The sequence below is a fragment of the Poromitra crassiceps genome (genome assembly GCF_964638095.1).
Source record: "Poromitra crassiceps genome assembly, chromosome: 18".
In the NCBI taxonomy this organism is placed as follows: domain Eukaryota; kingdom Metazoa; phylum Chordata; class Actinopteri; order Beryciformes; family Melamphaidae; genus Poromitra; species Poromitra crassiceps.
Window position 1 is genome coordinate 20,528,468 of NC_139636.1, and position 18,209 is coordinate 20,546,676.

The 18,209-nt window shown below is 41.9% G+C and overlaps 1 protein-coding gene across 1 annotated transcript in view; it reads right to left on the minus strand.

Moving 5' to 3' along the window:
* ush1c (Usher syndrome 1C) overlaps window positions 1-17,662 on the minus strand; it is a gene marked incomplete at its 3' end in the record, with an annotated part of 34,401 nt that extends 16,739 nt beyond the window's left edge. The window contains exons 1-13 of the mRNA XM_083654755.1: window positions 17,555-17,662; window positions 10,478-10,545; window positions 7,110-7,253; window positions 6,718-6,856; window positions 5,688-5,796; window positions 5,559-5,583; window positions 5,348-5,405; window positions 4,678-4,866; window positions 4,521-4,580; window positions 3,212-3,268; window positions 1,623-1,765; window positions 737-802; window positions 278-444 (exon numbers count right to left, since the gene is read on the minus strand). Of these exons, the coding sequence (XP_083510881.1) occupies window positions 278-444; window positions 737-802; window positions 1,623-1,765; window positions 3,212-3,268; window positions 4,521-4,580; window positions 4,678-4,866; window positions 5,348-5,405; window positions 5,559-5,583; window positions 5,688-5,796; window positions 6,718-6,856; window positions 7,110-7,253; window positions 10,478-10,545; window positions 17,555-17,590 (1,261 nt within the window). The 5' untranslated portion in view covers window positions 17,591-17,662. The remainder of the gene's footprint in view (window positions 1-277; window positions 445-736; window positions 803-1,622; window positions 1,766-3,211; window positions 3,269-4,520; window positions 4,581-4,677; window positions 4,867-5,347; window positions 5,406-5,558; window positions 5,584-5,687; window positions 5,797-6,717; window positions 6,857-7,109; window positions 7,254-10,477; window positions 10,546-17,554) is intronic.
* Window positions 17,663-18,209: the final 547 nt, after the last annotated feature.

Below are 18,209 nucleotides of genomic sequence, written 5' to 3' on the forward strand. Positions count from 1 at the left end.
TGTAGTGGGGGTGACTGGCATTTATTATTGTGTTTTATATTAGTTGTTGAGCCCCAGGTTTGTTGCTACTGTCTATATCTATATACTGATCAATCACTCTTTTGTTTCTGTCTGTTATAAGCAGGGCGGATTCTCTAAATGAAATGGAGCAGTGCCAGTGTCAGAACTCTATGCTATCAGAAGTAAGAAAGTCAGACCAGGCAATCACTATATAATACAGTAGATGGAAGATCCATGCATTTCAATAAGACAGGTAGAGTGTGTCGAGTGTTCTTACGAGAGCTCTTAGACTTGGAGCTCTGGGTGGTTTTGATCTCAGGCGGGGCAGGAGAAGGGCTCTTTGGACTTCTAGGGCTCTTCGGACTTTTGGGGCTCTTTGGCCGGTCTCTGTTTCCCCAGTCCTCCTCCCAATCTCTGTTGTGCTTCCTCTCCTTAGCCTCAATCCTACAGAGCAGAGAGAGAGAGAGAGAGAGAGAGAGAGAGAGAGAGACAGAGACACAGAAAGATAGACAGACACATAGAGAGAGAGACAGACAGAGAAAGACAAGAGAGAGAGGGAGAGAGACAGACAGACAGACAACAAAGATGTCCAGTTTGTGTGGCTCAACCAGATCTATTTTTTTATCATGTTAGAATTGTACCAGACTGGTGCTTAAAATGATTTGTATGTGTGCTGTAGATATGTGGGTTTTCAGCAGAATGAACAATAAAGACCCAACATGGGTTGCAAACATACTTCTCCATCTCCTTCCTATAGCGGTCCTCTTCTTCAGCAGCTTTCTGAGAAATCTCCATCTTCCTCCTGTTAAAAACACGAGCAAAGACACAGGGGCCTCAACATAAAATCCACAATTCTGTTCACACAACACAGTGTATTAATATGTTCGACTTGAAGACGCCATGAAATGGGTCTCAGTGGGTCTCAGACGGTCTGTGAGACGTTTTCTGACTGAAAACAAACATTGCCCTGACTGAAACAGGGTAGCAAGGTGCAACATAGCAGGGACAAATGTGCAAATGGTTTGGAAAACTGAATATAAATCAATCTAAATAGTGACCCCTAACTGACAAGCAACATATTATGCTGAGATCCTCAGTGTTTATGCTCAAAAGAAACATAGCAGCCCCTGTTCACTTTCTCTGTGGTTGCAAAGACATGTTTGAAGTTGAAGTGACGGGACAGTTCAGAGAGCTTCACAGGTTACAGTGATGGGACAGTTCAGAGAGCTTTTTTGTACATGGGCTTAATTGTATCCTCTTGTCTTTCCAATTAGTCATTTGAGGATGAGGAAAACATATATTCACTGCACTCACTCAGTTGTAAATAGAAATCCTATTATTATCACTGTTGGCATCTGGAAGGGGAACATGTCTTCAAATCAAATCAATGCCATTTCAAAAACAATTGAGTAATACAGTATGTGCAATCCAGACATTTCCCTACATAGTCAACTCACTGGGTTACAAGACAGATTGTATGACTCCATACATAACATGATACAACTATCTTCCAATGGGTGCTCTACTGTCTGTTTTCTGCCTCTACAAAGAAGAAAAAAGCCATCACTCTATTGCTGCACAACACACAGGGTTCATTTGGAGAAGAGGACAGTCTCACTCACATCTTCTCCTTCTCCTGCTGCTCTTTGACGATCTTGTTGGTCTCCAGCGCCACCCGCTTCTGCTGCATCAGCTCCTGCCTGTCCAGCTCCCTGCGGGCCTCCACGGCCAGCCGCTCCTCGTCCGTCATGAACAGCTCACTGCCCTGAGGGAGGACAGGCAGAGGGTCAGAGAGACAACAAGAAACCTGTATGTCTGTAGTATACAAGCAAGCTATCCATAGTGTATAATAGAGCCCAGCAATTCATCTAAAAAGGACTATTGCAATATGAACTCTGGCAATTTCAAAATCGCAGAGGCTGCAATTAACAAGTTAGGAGACAGAGGTCTCCAAAAACAAGGTGTTTTAGAACAAGGTGTGTTAAAAAAATGTATGAGTCATAGTTTAAATCACAATTGCAATATTCTGTCAAATAATCGCAATTAGATTTTTTTTGGCAACATCGTTCAGCCCTAGCACATAATGGATAGTTATGCTGATGTTATCATAAAGGCCATGGTCAGATATGAAAAAGTGTACACTCAAGTGTATAGAAATACTATATAATGTAGACACGCACACACGCACACACACACACACACACACACACACACACACACACACACACACACACACACACACACACACACACACACACACACACACACACACACACACACACACACACACACACACACACACACACACACACACACACACGGCAGCCACCCACCAGGAAATAGTAAATGAGATGAGACTTGTTGTCTGAATTACACAGACAGAGTTACTGAGGCCTGAGGTAAGCAACCTGGCAAATGACTTGACTCATGATAAATGTCACCCTGTCAGACAGCCAGGCAGACGCCATCTAGGTCATGTGACGTCTCAAGAAGGCAATGACACATCAGTCTGAGTGTAGAGGAATGTTAAGTGGAGCAGACAGACGTTTGTTTTTTCAGGTCTTTAATGGATGATCCCTTAATGGTTTTTACTCTCCAAGTTAAATAAATGTACCCTTAGCTTCAAAGTTAAATAAACACCTTTTATTTGTATCCTATATAGATCAATACCATGCACATATCGTTTATCTGCATGTTGTAATGCTTTCTATAAGGATGACAACAGTGAGCGGCATTTTCACACCATTTTAGCTATACACAATTTTGGGGGGGGGGGCCATTGCCACTATGCCAGTATTATAAAGCGGGATGTCGTTAAGACGGTAGACCTTTGCTATCCACATTACTTTAAGTATTACGATATATTTAATATTGTCAGAAACCTGGGAATCTCTAGTTCACTTTAAATTTGAGCACTGTGCAGAAAAGCAGTTTGAAAAAAGACTGGCCAAGCTAATCATTTCATTCAGTATTGTTTAAGCTAACCATTTTATTCAGTATTGTTTAAGTTTGAAGGGTTGAGAAGTGTTGCACACACAGTTGCAATCATCTGTATCTCAGCAGTACATGATGTATTTCTGTAGATTCTGCATCTCCAAGTGAATTCAAGAAAGCTCATGAGCTGCATAAGAGAGTTTGACAGATAACAATAGAGATGAAGTTGCTCTGGTTCCATGGAAATATTATGTAGAGGATGCAGAGTTGTACTTACAGCGCCAGTCAGAACAGTAATGGTCAGACTCCTGCTGCTCTTCAGGACTCTTACAGCCTGTGGACACATTGACAGAAAATTGGTCATATACATGATATACTGTATCAGATCATATCTCATAACGGGAAATACGTTTGTAGTCTCCAGAGATTACAAACGTATTATTAGCCACATAAGGGAGAGTAGGCTTGTGTGAAGTATATTTTGTATTTATTTTATTGGGGTGGGAGATTATCAACAGCTCCAGACAAATACTTAATGTGGGCTAAGTTTTTTCCATCAGTGACTTTGGCGGATAACCAACCATCCTTGGGGACTATTTTCTATTGTAAAGCCAATAAAAAAAAAAAAAAAAAAAAAACTCTCGTAACGGGACAAGCCCCGTCTTTTATTGTCACACAAACACCACAACACATGCATGCGGCCACAACACACTCATGCTGACGGTGGCCGGTGAAAAGTGTCCTCTGCATTTAACCCATCCAGGCATGTCCTTTCCTCCGGGGGGCAGGCCAGGAGCAGTGGTCGCTTTCTCGTACAGCGCCTAGGGACCAACTTCGGATGTTGTCGTCACTGGTCAGATGACGATGACGATCTGATCTTCTGCATGTTTTTGGTGGGGGGGGTTATATACGGAGGAGCCCCCTGGGGGAGCACGGGGAGAACATGCAAACTCCACACAACCAGAAAGGCCCTTACGACGAGATACCCCACCTGGGCAGTGGGCACTGAAGATATGGGGGGGAACACAACCACAGGAACTCAGGACCTTCTGACTGTGAGGCGACAGCTCTACCACTGAGCCACCGTGCCCCCTTGGCTTTGGCTGGTAAAATGCTAATTTGGCCGTCGTCCTGTAGCTCAGTGAGTTGGGTGTGGCACAAACACTGCATGTGACGGGTTTAATTCCCACTGGCATCACACCCGTGGCAAAGATGGTACATAATCTGTAATGTAGCGATTCCCAACCTGTGGGCCGCAGACCTCTGGTGGTCCACGGGAGTATTGCAAGTGGGCTGCCAAATCATTTGGATTTTGTTTTTACATTAAACATATTTAACTTAACACTGAAAATGCTGCAACATGTTTCAGATGCTGTGTTAGTGAGTGTGGAAAATAACAAGTGCTCTGAGAACGCATTATTTGGCCTCCATATTTGTTATGGGGTCGGAGGTGGGCTGCTAAAGGTATCGAGATGTTCAAGTGCGTCCTGAGTTGGAAAAGGTTGGGAACCACTGCTGTAATGGATCAAAAGACAGGAGACTTGATAAAAAAAAAGGTTCATTTTCTCCATGCAAACAAAATTCACCTCTTTGTGGTCCAGATTGGTGAACTCAACCCCGTTCACCTCCACAATCTGGTCTCCAACCTACAAAATTGGAATATGACTTAGAAACGGTTGACAGGATAATGCATATTTGAGTCTCAAAGGTTCAGAGCCATTCAGGTCCTTTTGAGCACCTCACCAGTAGTCCGACTTCTGCGGAAAGAGAGCCCGACTTGACGTTGCTGATGTAGATGCCAGGTTTCTGGGTTGGACCACTGGAGATGCTGACGCCCATTCCCTTGGTTCCCACCAGGCTGAGGAACACCTTCTTCTCCTTGATCTCCTTCCCTCCGAAGGATGCCAGGCCTGCCTGGCTGCTCTTCTTCTCCTGGGGCAGTACAGAGAGAGGGTGGAAGGAATTAACGAAGAAAGGAAGAAAGAAACAAAGACAGGCAGACCAAAGACAGGACACACAGATATTCACAATCCAATCATGTAAAATAGCTTTTAAATTTGTTGGTTGTCTTGCCTTTGATTTCTTTAGAATTTTTGTGGTTGAATGTCTTTTGCAATTGGTGTAATCCAAGTAGTTTTATTTTGTTTTTGTTGTATGTCAATGTAAATATGCATTTGTGAGATGTCTTATGACTAATGACTCATAGCATTAATTATGTGTATGCAATTATAGCTTATAGCTTATTGATTAGGAAATGGCATGGAACTTATATTTTTCTCCAACAGTCAATTACTTGCTTTCCACTGTGTATTTCTGTTGATGTTGTCTTCATGTCAATAAAATAAACATTTGGTTGCCAAAACCAAACAAACAAAAAAAACTGCTGAAATAGAAGAAGAGAAATGTCTCTCACCCCTGACTCGGAAGCAAACTGGTCCACAAACTGCCACTTGAGTGGTTCATCTGATGAGCTGAAGAAAAGAGAAAAGAGAATGAGAAAATTCTAAATTCAAAATGAACTCGGCACAGCAATGTAATCTCAGTACACAACAAGACAAACAACATTCCACACAACGGGAAAAAAAAAAAAAAAAACAGCTATAGTAACAGATAGATTATCATACCCTTTCACTGGGATCATCCCCACATCTGCACAGACAAAAACAAAGACATATATCAAATAAATCATAAATGTTTAAGAACATTGAGTTTAATGAGCATAAGTCATGTTAGTGAGCTTTGGCTTGACATACGCCTGATTTTGAGTGACACGGTCTTCTTGGTCTTGATGAGATTGATGACTTCCTCGTGGATACAGGAGGAGATGGAGTATCCATTGATGCGCACAATCTCGTCGCCAACCTGCAAATCAACAGAAGGCAATGTGCAAAAGAGGCTGAGGATTGTAGATGACATTCAATTTCTATGTATTGAACCAGATGGCATCATGACAGATGCAGTGATTGCTGGCCCACAGGCCCAGTAACATTTGTGTCTGTTGAATAAACCAGCCACTACATGTACTGTGTACATATACATGTAGATGTCACTATAATAAAGCATACAGTAAGTCTGACACAGCTGTCACAATATGAAAGGACTCAGAGACCACGAGCACCAGACAGGACTCAGAGAGCACCAAGCACCAGACAGGGCTTAAGGGATCCAGCACCAGACAGGGCTTAAGGGATCCAGCACCAGACAGGGCTTAAGGGATCCAGCACCAGACAGGGCTTAAGGGATCCGAGGGGGACATTCACTTTTTCGTGACAGGAGAGCTTTCCTTTACTTGATAGCCATCAGGCTGAAACTGGAACCATCACTGACAGATGTTCAAGCACTTTGAGAGTTTAAAACATGGTCCTTTACCCCATCTAGTGGATCCTGGTATTATCACAGACTGTTGGGAGTCAACCTACGGTACATAGCCACAGAAAGTCATTAATGTAATCTGCCTGACCCCATAGCCACTGAGCAACCTGCATAATCACTGCATTATAACAATGTAGTCATGAACTAATCTGTGCCAAGTAAATGATAAGTAATGTATTGAAAATTATGAGACATGTTAATATTAGTATTTCTTTTTTAGATCAACTACTAGAACTACCACTACCACAACACCTGCTGCGGCTGATACTACTACGACTACTACTACATTAATTATATAGAACTTACCTAAAAGCAGAATTTACAAAGCCCTTTACAAAAATTTAAAGGACATAAAAAGGTAAGTAAGGTAAGTAAAAACCATCACAAATAATTTCTCTCACACATACACACCTGGAGGCCGACATTCCCGGCCTGACCGTCTTTGACGATCTGTGATATGAAGAGAGCGCAGCCAAACTCCAGACCGCCTCGCACGCTCAGACCCAGGCCATCAGGGTGCGTTCGATCCAAGCGCACCTCTTTCAGCTTCCTGCAGAGTCAGGAGAGACAGGGAGAAACATAACATGGGGTGACAGCAGGATGTTTGAAACAGGTCGGAGTTTGAAAAGGAAAAGGAGGGAGGTTTGTCAGGAAAACAGAGGGAGAATACAGAAGAGCATGAGAGATGTTACTATCAAAACACATCAAAGGCACTTTTGAATTGAAGTTACCGGTACTCCATGTTATGGTACAATCAAATCCACTGTATACACCAGAGCCGGGGCGTCTACCGCTGTACTCACCGTGACCTCTTGGGCGTCAGCAGGTCGTACTCCACCTGGTGTTTGAGGGGGATGAGGGGTCGGATGGCATCAAACAGGGGCAAGCGCTTTGGGTCATTGATTACCAGCTTCAGGTCCCCAACCAGCACCGGCAAATCCATGGACCTGGGAGAGAGAGATGGGGGCGGGGGGGCCTTAACTCAAATCAACTCTCAATAACTGTCAAAGACTAAATGAATGTCTGCAAAGCTTACAGTTTTCTGATATACTACTGATGTTGTAATGATAAAAAGCTGGTTGAAAATCAGCAGAGTGTTCAATTTAATCATGAAATGGTAAAGACCCATGATGTTCAGACCCAAACAAGAAAAAGGCCAATCGCAAGTAACGTTTCATCTTGGACTTGGTTAAGCTGAGCCTGGATCTATCCCAAGCCATTGAATAGACTCTATAGAGTATGGTAGGAATGAGTCCTAAGACCTTAACATGCCGGATGTTAGCACGTGTAGTCTAAAGGGCAATTGGATTTTTCTAAGGGGATTTTGGTTAAATGCCTAAAAAATAAGGTCTGTGGTTAACTACAAAAGTTTATGAAACGTAACTTTGGGTTCAGCAAGATAATCTTCACAAATGAGGACCACTTATATGATTTTTGAAGCGTAAATGCGATTGAAAGAAATCAAGATTTTCAGAAAACGCTTCAAAAGTCATAGAAGTGGTCCTCATTTTTGAAGATGATCTTGCTGAATACAAAGTTCACAGTTTCCATAAACTTTTGTTAACCACAGACCTTATTTCAGGCATTTAACCCAAATCTCCATACAGAAATCCCATTGACTTCCAGACGAGGGAACCAGGAAGTGCATGACTTCTGAGTTGGCCTACAAAAAGATGTCATCCCTGCGGTAGGCAGGTACTCTATTAGGTGCACTGAAGAGTTTTACTGCGTTTCAGATGCCTTTTCAGTAACCGGTAAAAGGAGTAGAGTCTGCATACTGCATATACTTCTCCCAGTATGATTTATTGTCAATCAATAAATCTACTGGGAGAAGTCTAGGCAGTGGGAGAAGTCTAGGCAGTGGGAGAAGTCTACGCAGTAGGAGAAGTCTACGCAGTGGGAGAAGTCTAGGCAGTGGGAGAAGACTACGCAGTGTGAGGACTCTACATATTTTACACATCACTGATTAATGGTTTGTCCTGCACCTGCTGCTAATCAAGTGGATGTGCGTGCTTTACTTTTTGTTTCAGATGCCTTTTCACCCTTACATGAATAAAACTCGAGAGAAACGCTGAAAACTGAAAACATGGTCAAATTGAACAATATATCAGTTACTGAGCTACAGCCTTCAAAGATCATTAAAGTTGTCACCCTGATCTTCCATTCCTGCTCTAAATAAAAGTGTGTCATACTGTATTATTATACTATGTATCATATCACAGTGCTGAAAGAGAACCCGGCCCTCTCTCATTTATTAATTCCAAGAAGGCAAAAGGCAACCAGCACAGCAATTAAAACAGTCATGTGCAGCGCCTGTATAAAATCTGCCTTCAATTATTAAGCGGTGCCATTTCAGCCCTGCTTGGAGGATGAACATCCAAAGGGCTTTTGTGAGGAACTGGCCAGGCTTGGCCGAGCACATTGGAAAGCGATCAGCGGCTTAACCTAACCAGTCAGACCGCAGAGCTCCAGCTGCACACAAAGATGACTGAAAACCTAGACCTGCAGCCCCCCACTCATCCCCTCTCAGCCTCCAGGACCAGGGACGCTATCGGAAAACCTCAACGCAGAATTGCTGTTGCTATTGTTGAGTTGGTTTGTTTTATTTTGATTTTATGTAATCATTTGTGCGGATGTATGCTTTTGTTGTTTGACTGTAACTGAAAAAAAAGGTCTAAAAAAAACACGCAGTGCATTGTTTATACTGCAGGTCTGTCCCTCTCAGAATGGAGGACATTTAGAGGGTTTTTAGACATTCACTGTAAAAATGTTCATAGTCAGTGAAGAATCAATAAGAGTTGAAATGGTATTCTGGCACAACTAACATGGCTTTAGTCATTCTATTGGTTGATTTTAGTTGGTTGTTTTTTGGATTCACATACACTAAAAATACTAAATATTATGGTTACTTGCTCTTCTCATTAAGTACACTCATGAGATGAATCCAGGTAAAAGCCATGATCCCGTATTGATGTCTGATTGATGTCTGTATTAAATCTATAATCACAATGACAACAAAGGAGATGTACTGCAGGTGAAGAGAAGCAGACGAGTTACAGAAAACGTTTCAAGCCTTGAGACAACTCAGATGTGGATTGTGCAGAAGGGGCTGCAACTCAGTATGAGCAAGGAAGATGTCCCTAATATTTTGTAGACCCAGTTTATGCTTTTAGATCAATTGCTTCACAAAAGTGCTAAAATTCTTTGTTCACAAGCGCTGCTAGAATTTCTTCTTTCAATTCCAAGAATCAATAAAAGCGGCCAAGCAATCAAAATTGAAATTATTTCTCTACACAATCTCTTCAATAGCAGAAACATGCTAATAAATAGGGCTGGGTATCGCCACTGACTTCCCGATACGATACGATTCCGATACACAAGGTCCCAAGTTGATACGATTTCCGATACGATACGATACGATTCGATATCAATATTTTAGTTACAATACCAGTTTTGCTTTGATAATGGAAAAGATTCTCAAAGAACTAATGCTGTAAATTGTACAAGGAACCCTCTAACCTGGTGCATTATTAAAAAAATATTAATATTTACATTAAGAATTGACCATAAAGCAAGCAGTTACATCATGTAATTCTTTTTTATTTAAACATGACCAACATAGTCATTCAACATCTTATCTTTCTTTACAGTCTTCTGTCTCTTTCTTTACAGTCTTCTGTGAGAAGCCAAACAAATTTAGATTTCCACTATACAACAGAATCATTGAACAGCAGCATGTTGTAAGCAGTGTTTCATAAAGTATAAATGCTTTGTAAATAAAATTAAATACAGCTCATGAACATTTCCAGTTCACAAACATTATAGTGCAAACAGATTTGAGGTCTGTACATCTGGCTCATGGTGCATGCGCAATGCACATGTAGCCTACAGTATTTATGTTTTTGTTTCAAGTACAAACATAAATAAACGTCAACTTGAAACGATGTTTTAACTACCACACACAGCCTATAATATTATAGCCTATGTTTATAAAAAAAATAAAAAAATAAAGTTAAATATCGATACTGGGATTTATGTATCGATACTTGTTCCTTCACATGAATATCGATTCAATACCGATATATCAATTTTTTTAACCCAGCCCTACTAATAAACCCCCCTACACACCACACACTAACACACAGTGAAGCCGCTGCTAGATGCTACTCACTGGTGATACATGCGGAGGACATCGTAGAGGTAATCCTTCTCTGCTTCATTTTCGATCAGCAGCTCCACCTGCAAGAAAAGACAAGACATCTGGTCACAACCTGGTCATTACTGCACACACACACACACACACACACACACACAGACACACACACACACACACACACACACACACACACACACACACACACAGCGGTCCCAGCAGTCAGGTGAAACGCCTGTCAGCACCACGGGGGGCGAGCCATCCGCTGTGTGTGAGTGTGTGTGTGTGTGTCTGTGTGTGAGTGTGTGTCTGTGTCTGTGTGTGAGAGTGCGTGTGTCTGTGTGTGAAAGTGTGTGTGTGTGTGTGTGTGTGTGTGTGTGTCTGTGTGTGAGAGTGTGTGCGTCTGTGCGCGTGTGCAGTCATACAAACCTGATTTCGGCTGAACTGCTGCAGAAAGGTTTTGAGGAAGCGCTTCGGCCAATCACTGATGTAACACATTTCTCTCTTGTGGATGAAACCTGTACTGGACTACGCTGTGAGTGTTGTCGTTTGTTGTTGTTTTTTTCTCAGACTGAATAGTTGAATTCCTCAGACTAGGCTAAAAACCAGGGCTGTTTGCCTCTCTCCAGTGAGCCTAAACTGTCTGTCCTGGGCTTGCCTGTCTGTCCTGGGCATGCCTCTCTCCAGTGAGTCTGTCCTGGGCTTGCCTGTCTGTCCTGCTTGCCATCCCCTCCCATCAGACTGCAGGGAGGGGGTGGCAGAGGAGAGGCTGCAGCAGAGAGGTCGGCAGTGTCATCTTACATCTCCGAGGGAAGCAGAGGTGAATATCAACACCCAACATCCTCACACACTCACACACACACACACACACACACACACACACACAGACATGCACAACACACACACGCGCTTGTGCGCACACACACAAGACACGCACAAACACAGACACACACTTCTTCAAAGCGTTAAATAAGTCTTAATAGATTTATTTGTTTATTTAAACGGATCCCCATTAGCTGACGCTGTAACGTCAGCTAGTCTTCCTGGGGTCCAAGACATTAAAATACATTTAATACAATAATAAAACGTTATCAGTGTATTACAAAGAACTAATAAAAAATTGGGGGGGGGGGGGGGGGGGGGGGGGGGAATCATTTTTACAAAACTCTAGTATTGCATTAAAAAAAGCAACAATAAGAATACAATAGATTAAAATAGCACTATCAAGCTGTTATGTAAGAGAATGTGTTATTGTACACACAGTAGGGCTGGGTGATGGAATTTCCACCCCGGTAGCAATATCACAATGCAGCTCATAACAGCTTTGATGCATGGTAACTTTAATTGTGATGTCAAACGAAACACTTTAATCTCCAAATAAAATGCCTGATTTCTTCAGAGTTTTAACATAAAATGTGCTTGTTGTAATCAATTTACACAACAGAATTGTATATCACGAGATAAACTAGAATGACCGTACCATGGATATACAGTATGCCTCTGCCAACAAGTGAGCAGTCGAGATCCATGTCTGTCCAGACTTTGACGTTTACGTTGTAAAGAAATTCTGTCAAGGCGTTCCTGAGATATCGCATTAACGAGCTTGAAACGAGCGGTCGTGAGGTCACAGTGACCTTGACCTTTGACCACTAAAATCTAATCAGTTCATCCTTGAGTCCAAGTGGACGTTTGAGGCAAATTTGAAGAAATTCCGTCAAGGGGTTCTTGAGATATTGCGTTAATGAGCATGAAAGGAGCGGTCGTAAGGTCACAGTGACCTTAACCTTTGACCACCAAAATCGAATTAATTCATCGTTGAGTCCAAGTTGACGTTTGAGCCAAATTGGAAGAAATTCCGTCAAGGTGTCCCTGAGATATTGCGTTAAAGAGCTTGGAAATGGGGTTTGTGAGGTCACAGTGACCTTGAACTTTGACCTTTAACCACCAAAATGTAATCAGTTCATCCTTGAGTCCAAGTGGACATTTGAGGCCAATTTGATGAAATTCTGTCAAGGCATTCCTGAGATATCGCATTAACGAGCATGAAACGAGCGGCTGTGAGGTCACAGTGACCTTGCCCTTTGACCACCAAAATCTAATCAGTGAATCCTTGAGTCCAAGTGCATGTTTGAGGCGATGAAATTCCATCAAGGCGTTCCTCAGATATCGGATGGACGGACAACCCAAATCCATAATGCCTTCGGCCTGGCTATCGCCGGCGGAGGCATATATATATTTTTTAATTATTAGAACTTCTAGTCATCAAATGTACTCATGGTGTGATTGATCATTGATATTTTGATAATGTGTCTTGTGTATTTATTATTCTGTACTGTATTTGTTACAGTACTCCATACTGTATCTGTTACTGTGATCGTGATATTGTGATAATGTGGTGATGTATTGTATTGTAATTATTAGGGGTCCAAGCACGAAGTGCGTGGATCCCTATTGTATCTGTTCCGTTTATTATTCTTTTTTTTATTCTCCGCTAAAACAGTATGCACGGCAAAAACCGTAAGGGGTACAGTAGCGAGACTTTGCACATAGGTTGGAAATGTGCCCCACTACTCAGAGACAAAAAATTAGCCATATTGGCCAGATGGTGGCGCTATAACAGACCCTTTTGCGTATTGACCCATAACTGCTGAACCGTGAGGCGTAGAATCAAAATTCCACATCTGCTGGATTCCCTGGATCAATACGCATCTATCCATATAGACCACGCCCATTTAAGTCTGCTAGATTTTCCGCCATCTTGGACTTTGTCAATAACCTATTTTTGCTATCTCCTCCCAGGCCATTTGCCTGAATGAGCGCAAACTTTTTCTGTGGCATCTCTGGACTTACCTGACCAAAACTCTTACACAGAATTTGGATACGTGAAACCGTCTTGAAATGATAAATGTTTAAACTTTTGTGTATTTACTTTTGTTCTTTTCCTGCCCTAAAAGTGTGTGGATCTCAGAAACCATACACCCCCCATCACCCAAACTTTCCACACAGGTTCACGACATCACCCACTACTCAGAGTAAAAAAATTACACCAATCCACCAGATGGTGGCGCTATAACAGCCAACCACCACTACTACTGCCGCTGCTGCTACTACTACTACTACTATTCTTAGTACTTCTGCTGCTACTATTGCTACCACTCCCACTACTACCAACACTACTACTACTACTATTACTACTACTGCTACTACTACTACTACTAGTACTGCTTGGAAACCGTCAGGTCACCGGATCTACACACACACACACACACACACACACACACACACACACACACGCACACGCGCACACACACACACACGCGCACACACACACACACACGTACACACACGCACACACATATACACCACACCTGCACCTAATTCTGGACTGATCACCACACACCTGCACTTAAGACGCTAATCAGCCTCTACACTCAGTGTGTGTCCGTTACTGCAGTAGAGGCTGTGTTGGTGTTTCAGTTGGTGTTTATCCTCCCTTCAGATGCATTATTAAGTAAGTTGTAGTTTTGTTAGCCATTGTTGAATTGCCATTCCAAGCCATCCTGATCTTAAAGGTGAATTGCATATGTTTTTCTCTTTAGCCATGGTTAAAATATATTGTTTATTGTTTGTTTGATTGTTATATTGTTTTTTATTGCTAAACATACTACTTCCTATGACTATTTTGTCTGTTTGCACACGCACACGCACACGCGCACACGCACACGCACACGCACACGCACACTAAAATGGCCACCACTGGTGTACTTCATCTCCCAGAGTGCTTCACTCACTCACTTGTGGATTGTGCCATGTGGGTGGGGAGATGGGTGGAGCTATGGCTATAAAAGAAGTGCAAAACTTGCCCCAAACCCCAGTCTGCTGCTACAGAGGTGCTGTGAGCCAGTCCAACTCATGCTGACCTTAAAGGTGAATTGCATATGTTTTTTTCTTTAGCATGGTTAAAATATATTGTTTATTGTTGCTTTAATTGATTGTTACATTGTTTGTTTATTGCTAATTTGATGTCATTTGGATTGCTTGTTAACATTGTGTATTTGGGTAAATAATTCTGTTTGTGTTCTTATCCACAGACAACATGCTGATTGCCTCACTGTCACTTTTGATGTTGGGAAAATAAAATCACCCTGCACCTTGTCCTGCTGTGTGCCTGCCATCTTTCCTTGTGGTTTTATCTGGGTCCAGTGCTGAGGGGTCACATTGCCCTCACCTGTTCATAGGTGTGACACGCATTAACCGCTCATCCTGGCTGATATTTTACCACATGTTGAGCAGAGTTGCTTTAACTTAAGAACACATAATTTGATAATTGTAAACCCAGTTCACCAATGTTTACACTGCAAAATGTATCACCAATGTATTTTACATGAAACAGAAGTTGGCGGGCTTGTAATCCTGCAGTGTGACTGACATCAATCTGAGCCAATCAGAGTTGGGCTGTGGTCAGGCTCTGTACCAGGTGCACTGAATCACTGATGAATGGAGATGGTGCAAGACAGTTGGCAGTATAGAGGGAACGTTTTTTAACATCCAATTCAACTTATCTTTGAAACCTGCTGAATGAAACCTCCAAAAGCCAAATCCGTGAGTTTAAAGGGAGGTTTACACAATCTGAAATATATTTTCAATGTTATGTAAAGGGAGGTATGAAGGAAATTTGAAGTGACGGCAATGTGTTGTGATTTGAAATGTATTCCTATCTTGTGTTTTAATTAATGCCAACTGAGATGTTAGTTTTGGCCTTAAAGGGAGACTCCACCGAAACAATGCTTATTTATTTTGCACATCTCGCACATCCGAAAACAGTTTAGCAGGCATTCATTTAGTTTGACACTTATTGAGTTGATTTGTGAAAGGTATAGTTTGGTTTATTTGAAGTGGGGTACTATGCGGTACTTGCATGCAGTCGGTGTACTGGGTAAAGCACTCTGGACGCATCACACACAGAGATAGAACTGTACTCTAACCACAACAGGCACAGAGCTGTCTGTTGAGTGAAGTTGACCATGAGCAAAAACATAGAAAATACATAGAATGCTTCCATACTGCTCAGCTGGTGTAATCAAACTCCACAAGCCCTGAGATGCCAAGTTGACTTGAAAATGTCATTTACACCCTGATTCTAGCTTAAATGTTCACTGTAGCAAGGTTGTACCTTAGTTGGTGTAATTCAGCCGCTAGCTCCAGTGCACATTGCCACACACATATACACCTATACACACACACACACAATACTCACACATATACACACACATATATACACACACATATACACACTTACACACATATACACTAACACTACTATTACTACTGCTACTACTGCTTGAACCCGGTCAGGTCACCAAATCTCAACCAAACTTTGTGCACTTGTGCACATACCAACTCTGATTAAATGTGCAATTCAGTGTCTATATTATCTGACATACACCCCCCAAGTCACCAGAAGCTTGGACCCCGCATCGCCGCTTGCGGCTATATTTGTTGTTGTTTGTTTTTGTCAAGGACTATGGATGGAAATAAGCTTACTGCTAAAACTGGTGCACCCATCTTTTTGAATTTTCAATTGTATGTTTGTATGTAATGTATGTGCACACACTGTCCTTTTTTATAAATTAAATAAACTAAACTCAAGTAAACTAAACTGAGGCAGAGATCACTTTCAGAAATTGGATGTTATTGTTATGCTGACTTTTCATTTTGAAGGAGATGGGCTTCTGTGCTTCCTTTAAACGGTCAAATAATCCTTCAAATTGCTCAAATAAAGTCAATCAATCTGTAATAAATGCAGGATTACACTATGTGGACCCTGGTGCGAGCGAGGGTGCTACATGGGTGACATGACACCATGTTTATGGCATCATAAATTCTCTGGCTTAGACCAGTGAAACAAGAGTGAGGCACTCACATATAACTGCAAGCAGACTTTAGCACCATAAACTGAGAAAGCACATATAATAGTCCTGCGGGGAGTTAGTCATTGTCAGATGCCTGTTTTATAAAACGCATTATCTGGTATAGAGGCACATATTGCTTTTCAAGAGCCAGTGATACATACCAAGATCCTATGTGTCTTTGTTCTGCTACAACATACCATAAAATATATGCCATGTCCTGTCCATGACACAACACAACACAACACAACACAAACTCAAATACACTATGAATATGACATTTCCCATAGAAACAAAGCCTTCTTGTGCCTGTCCTCGCCTCAGCCTCTAATTGCTGCTGTAAGTGGTCTCATCCCTTCCGCTCAGCTGCTCACGACTGACATACTAAATTATGTTTGGTTGCCCTTTGTTAAGAGCCTGCAGTATGGGACCTGGGACCCACCCTGCCTGCACAGTGCACAGATGGCCCTGTAATATCCCTGCATGCTTCCCCGGAACATATCATGTTCCCTTCATTATCTTTCACTCAAATATCTCCCTTCAAGACTTCTACCTCACACTGCCAGGTGGAAGCACCAACAACACAACAGCATCTGAACTTAACATTTACACTGAAGCCAATACCACCTACCATGTGCCTGACAACTGCTGTATCATGGCCATTGAATATATGGTGGCCTCAGCAGCACAATATCACACAGATACACCAACCATGAGGTGAATACAGGTAGCCCATATGACGTCATTCGGGGACCATTTGTAAAAAAAAAACTACAGCTTGTTACTTTAAAGCAGTACAGGAAAATACAACAATACATAACACCCCAGTGTTTATGCTGCTCTCAAACCCCATGCCTTAGGTCTATAACGATATGAGCTGCTAGTTATTGACCTTCTAACAGTGAAGTAGTGGGATTAGACCCAAAGCCATGTCAAATGCTATGCTATTTTTCACTTATAACGTTAGTAAAATTATATTTTAATTGGAAATGTGTTGTGATGTTTGCAAAGCACCTTTCAAAAACGATTATTGAATGACTTCAGGTCTTTTCCGTGAGGCTATGCGTACGGAGCCAAGGTGCGCAACATCCCAGGGACACCTGCTTACCCAAAACCCAATAACGTGAAAGGTAAAAAGACAAAACAATTGACTTGACCGTCGAAAAGAAACGACGTTATATCTTACCTTGTGCCTGAATTCTCGAGCAACTTTACGCTCCATGGCTGATATAGATAGTGTGAAGTCACCGACCAACGGGAGATCCTGCCCGGTAAAGTTTACCAGGACCAGTGAGTGAGGTACCACTGTCAAGTTAGCCAGAATATAGCTTCCGGTCACTGTTTTCAAAATAAGGCCCTCGATGAATTATGTTGCTTCTTTTTAGATATAGAGAGAGAAATTCAAAGTGGGCTACGAACATGAAAATATAGAGTGAATTGTGAATCTGTAGCAAATTAACATAAGAATGGCGATTTGTGTTGTTGTTCTGTGACTGTCGTATGACAAACGCTTCTATTTTGAAGGCAAAACGGCAAACTTAAGGCTGTATTCTGCCAATTTCTGTTATGCTTGACGAAGCTGCTTTTTCTCCACAAACTCGGGTTTGAATGGTTAGGTTTGAAGATTAAAATCGGAATATTTAGTAGGCACAGGTTGATTCTACATTCTACAAGTCACCATGTCTGTAGCTACATTCGTTGTTCGACATAGAGTGGAGTTGTGTGGAAGTTCGACTGTGACTAAATGACACACAGGTGCAATTACAATGAATAAAGACATTATTATTGCGTCATTCACAGTTCAAAACCTTTATTTATTTGTACCTACTGACTGTCCCTTT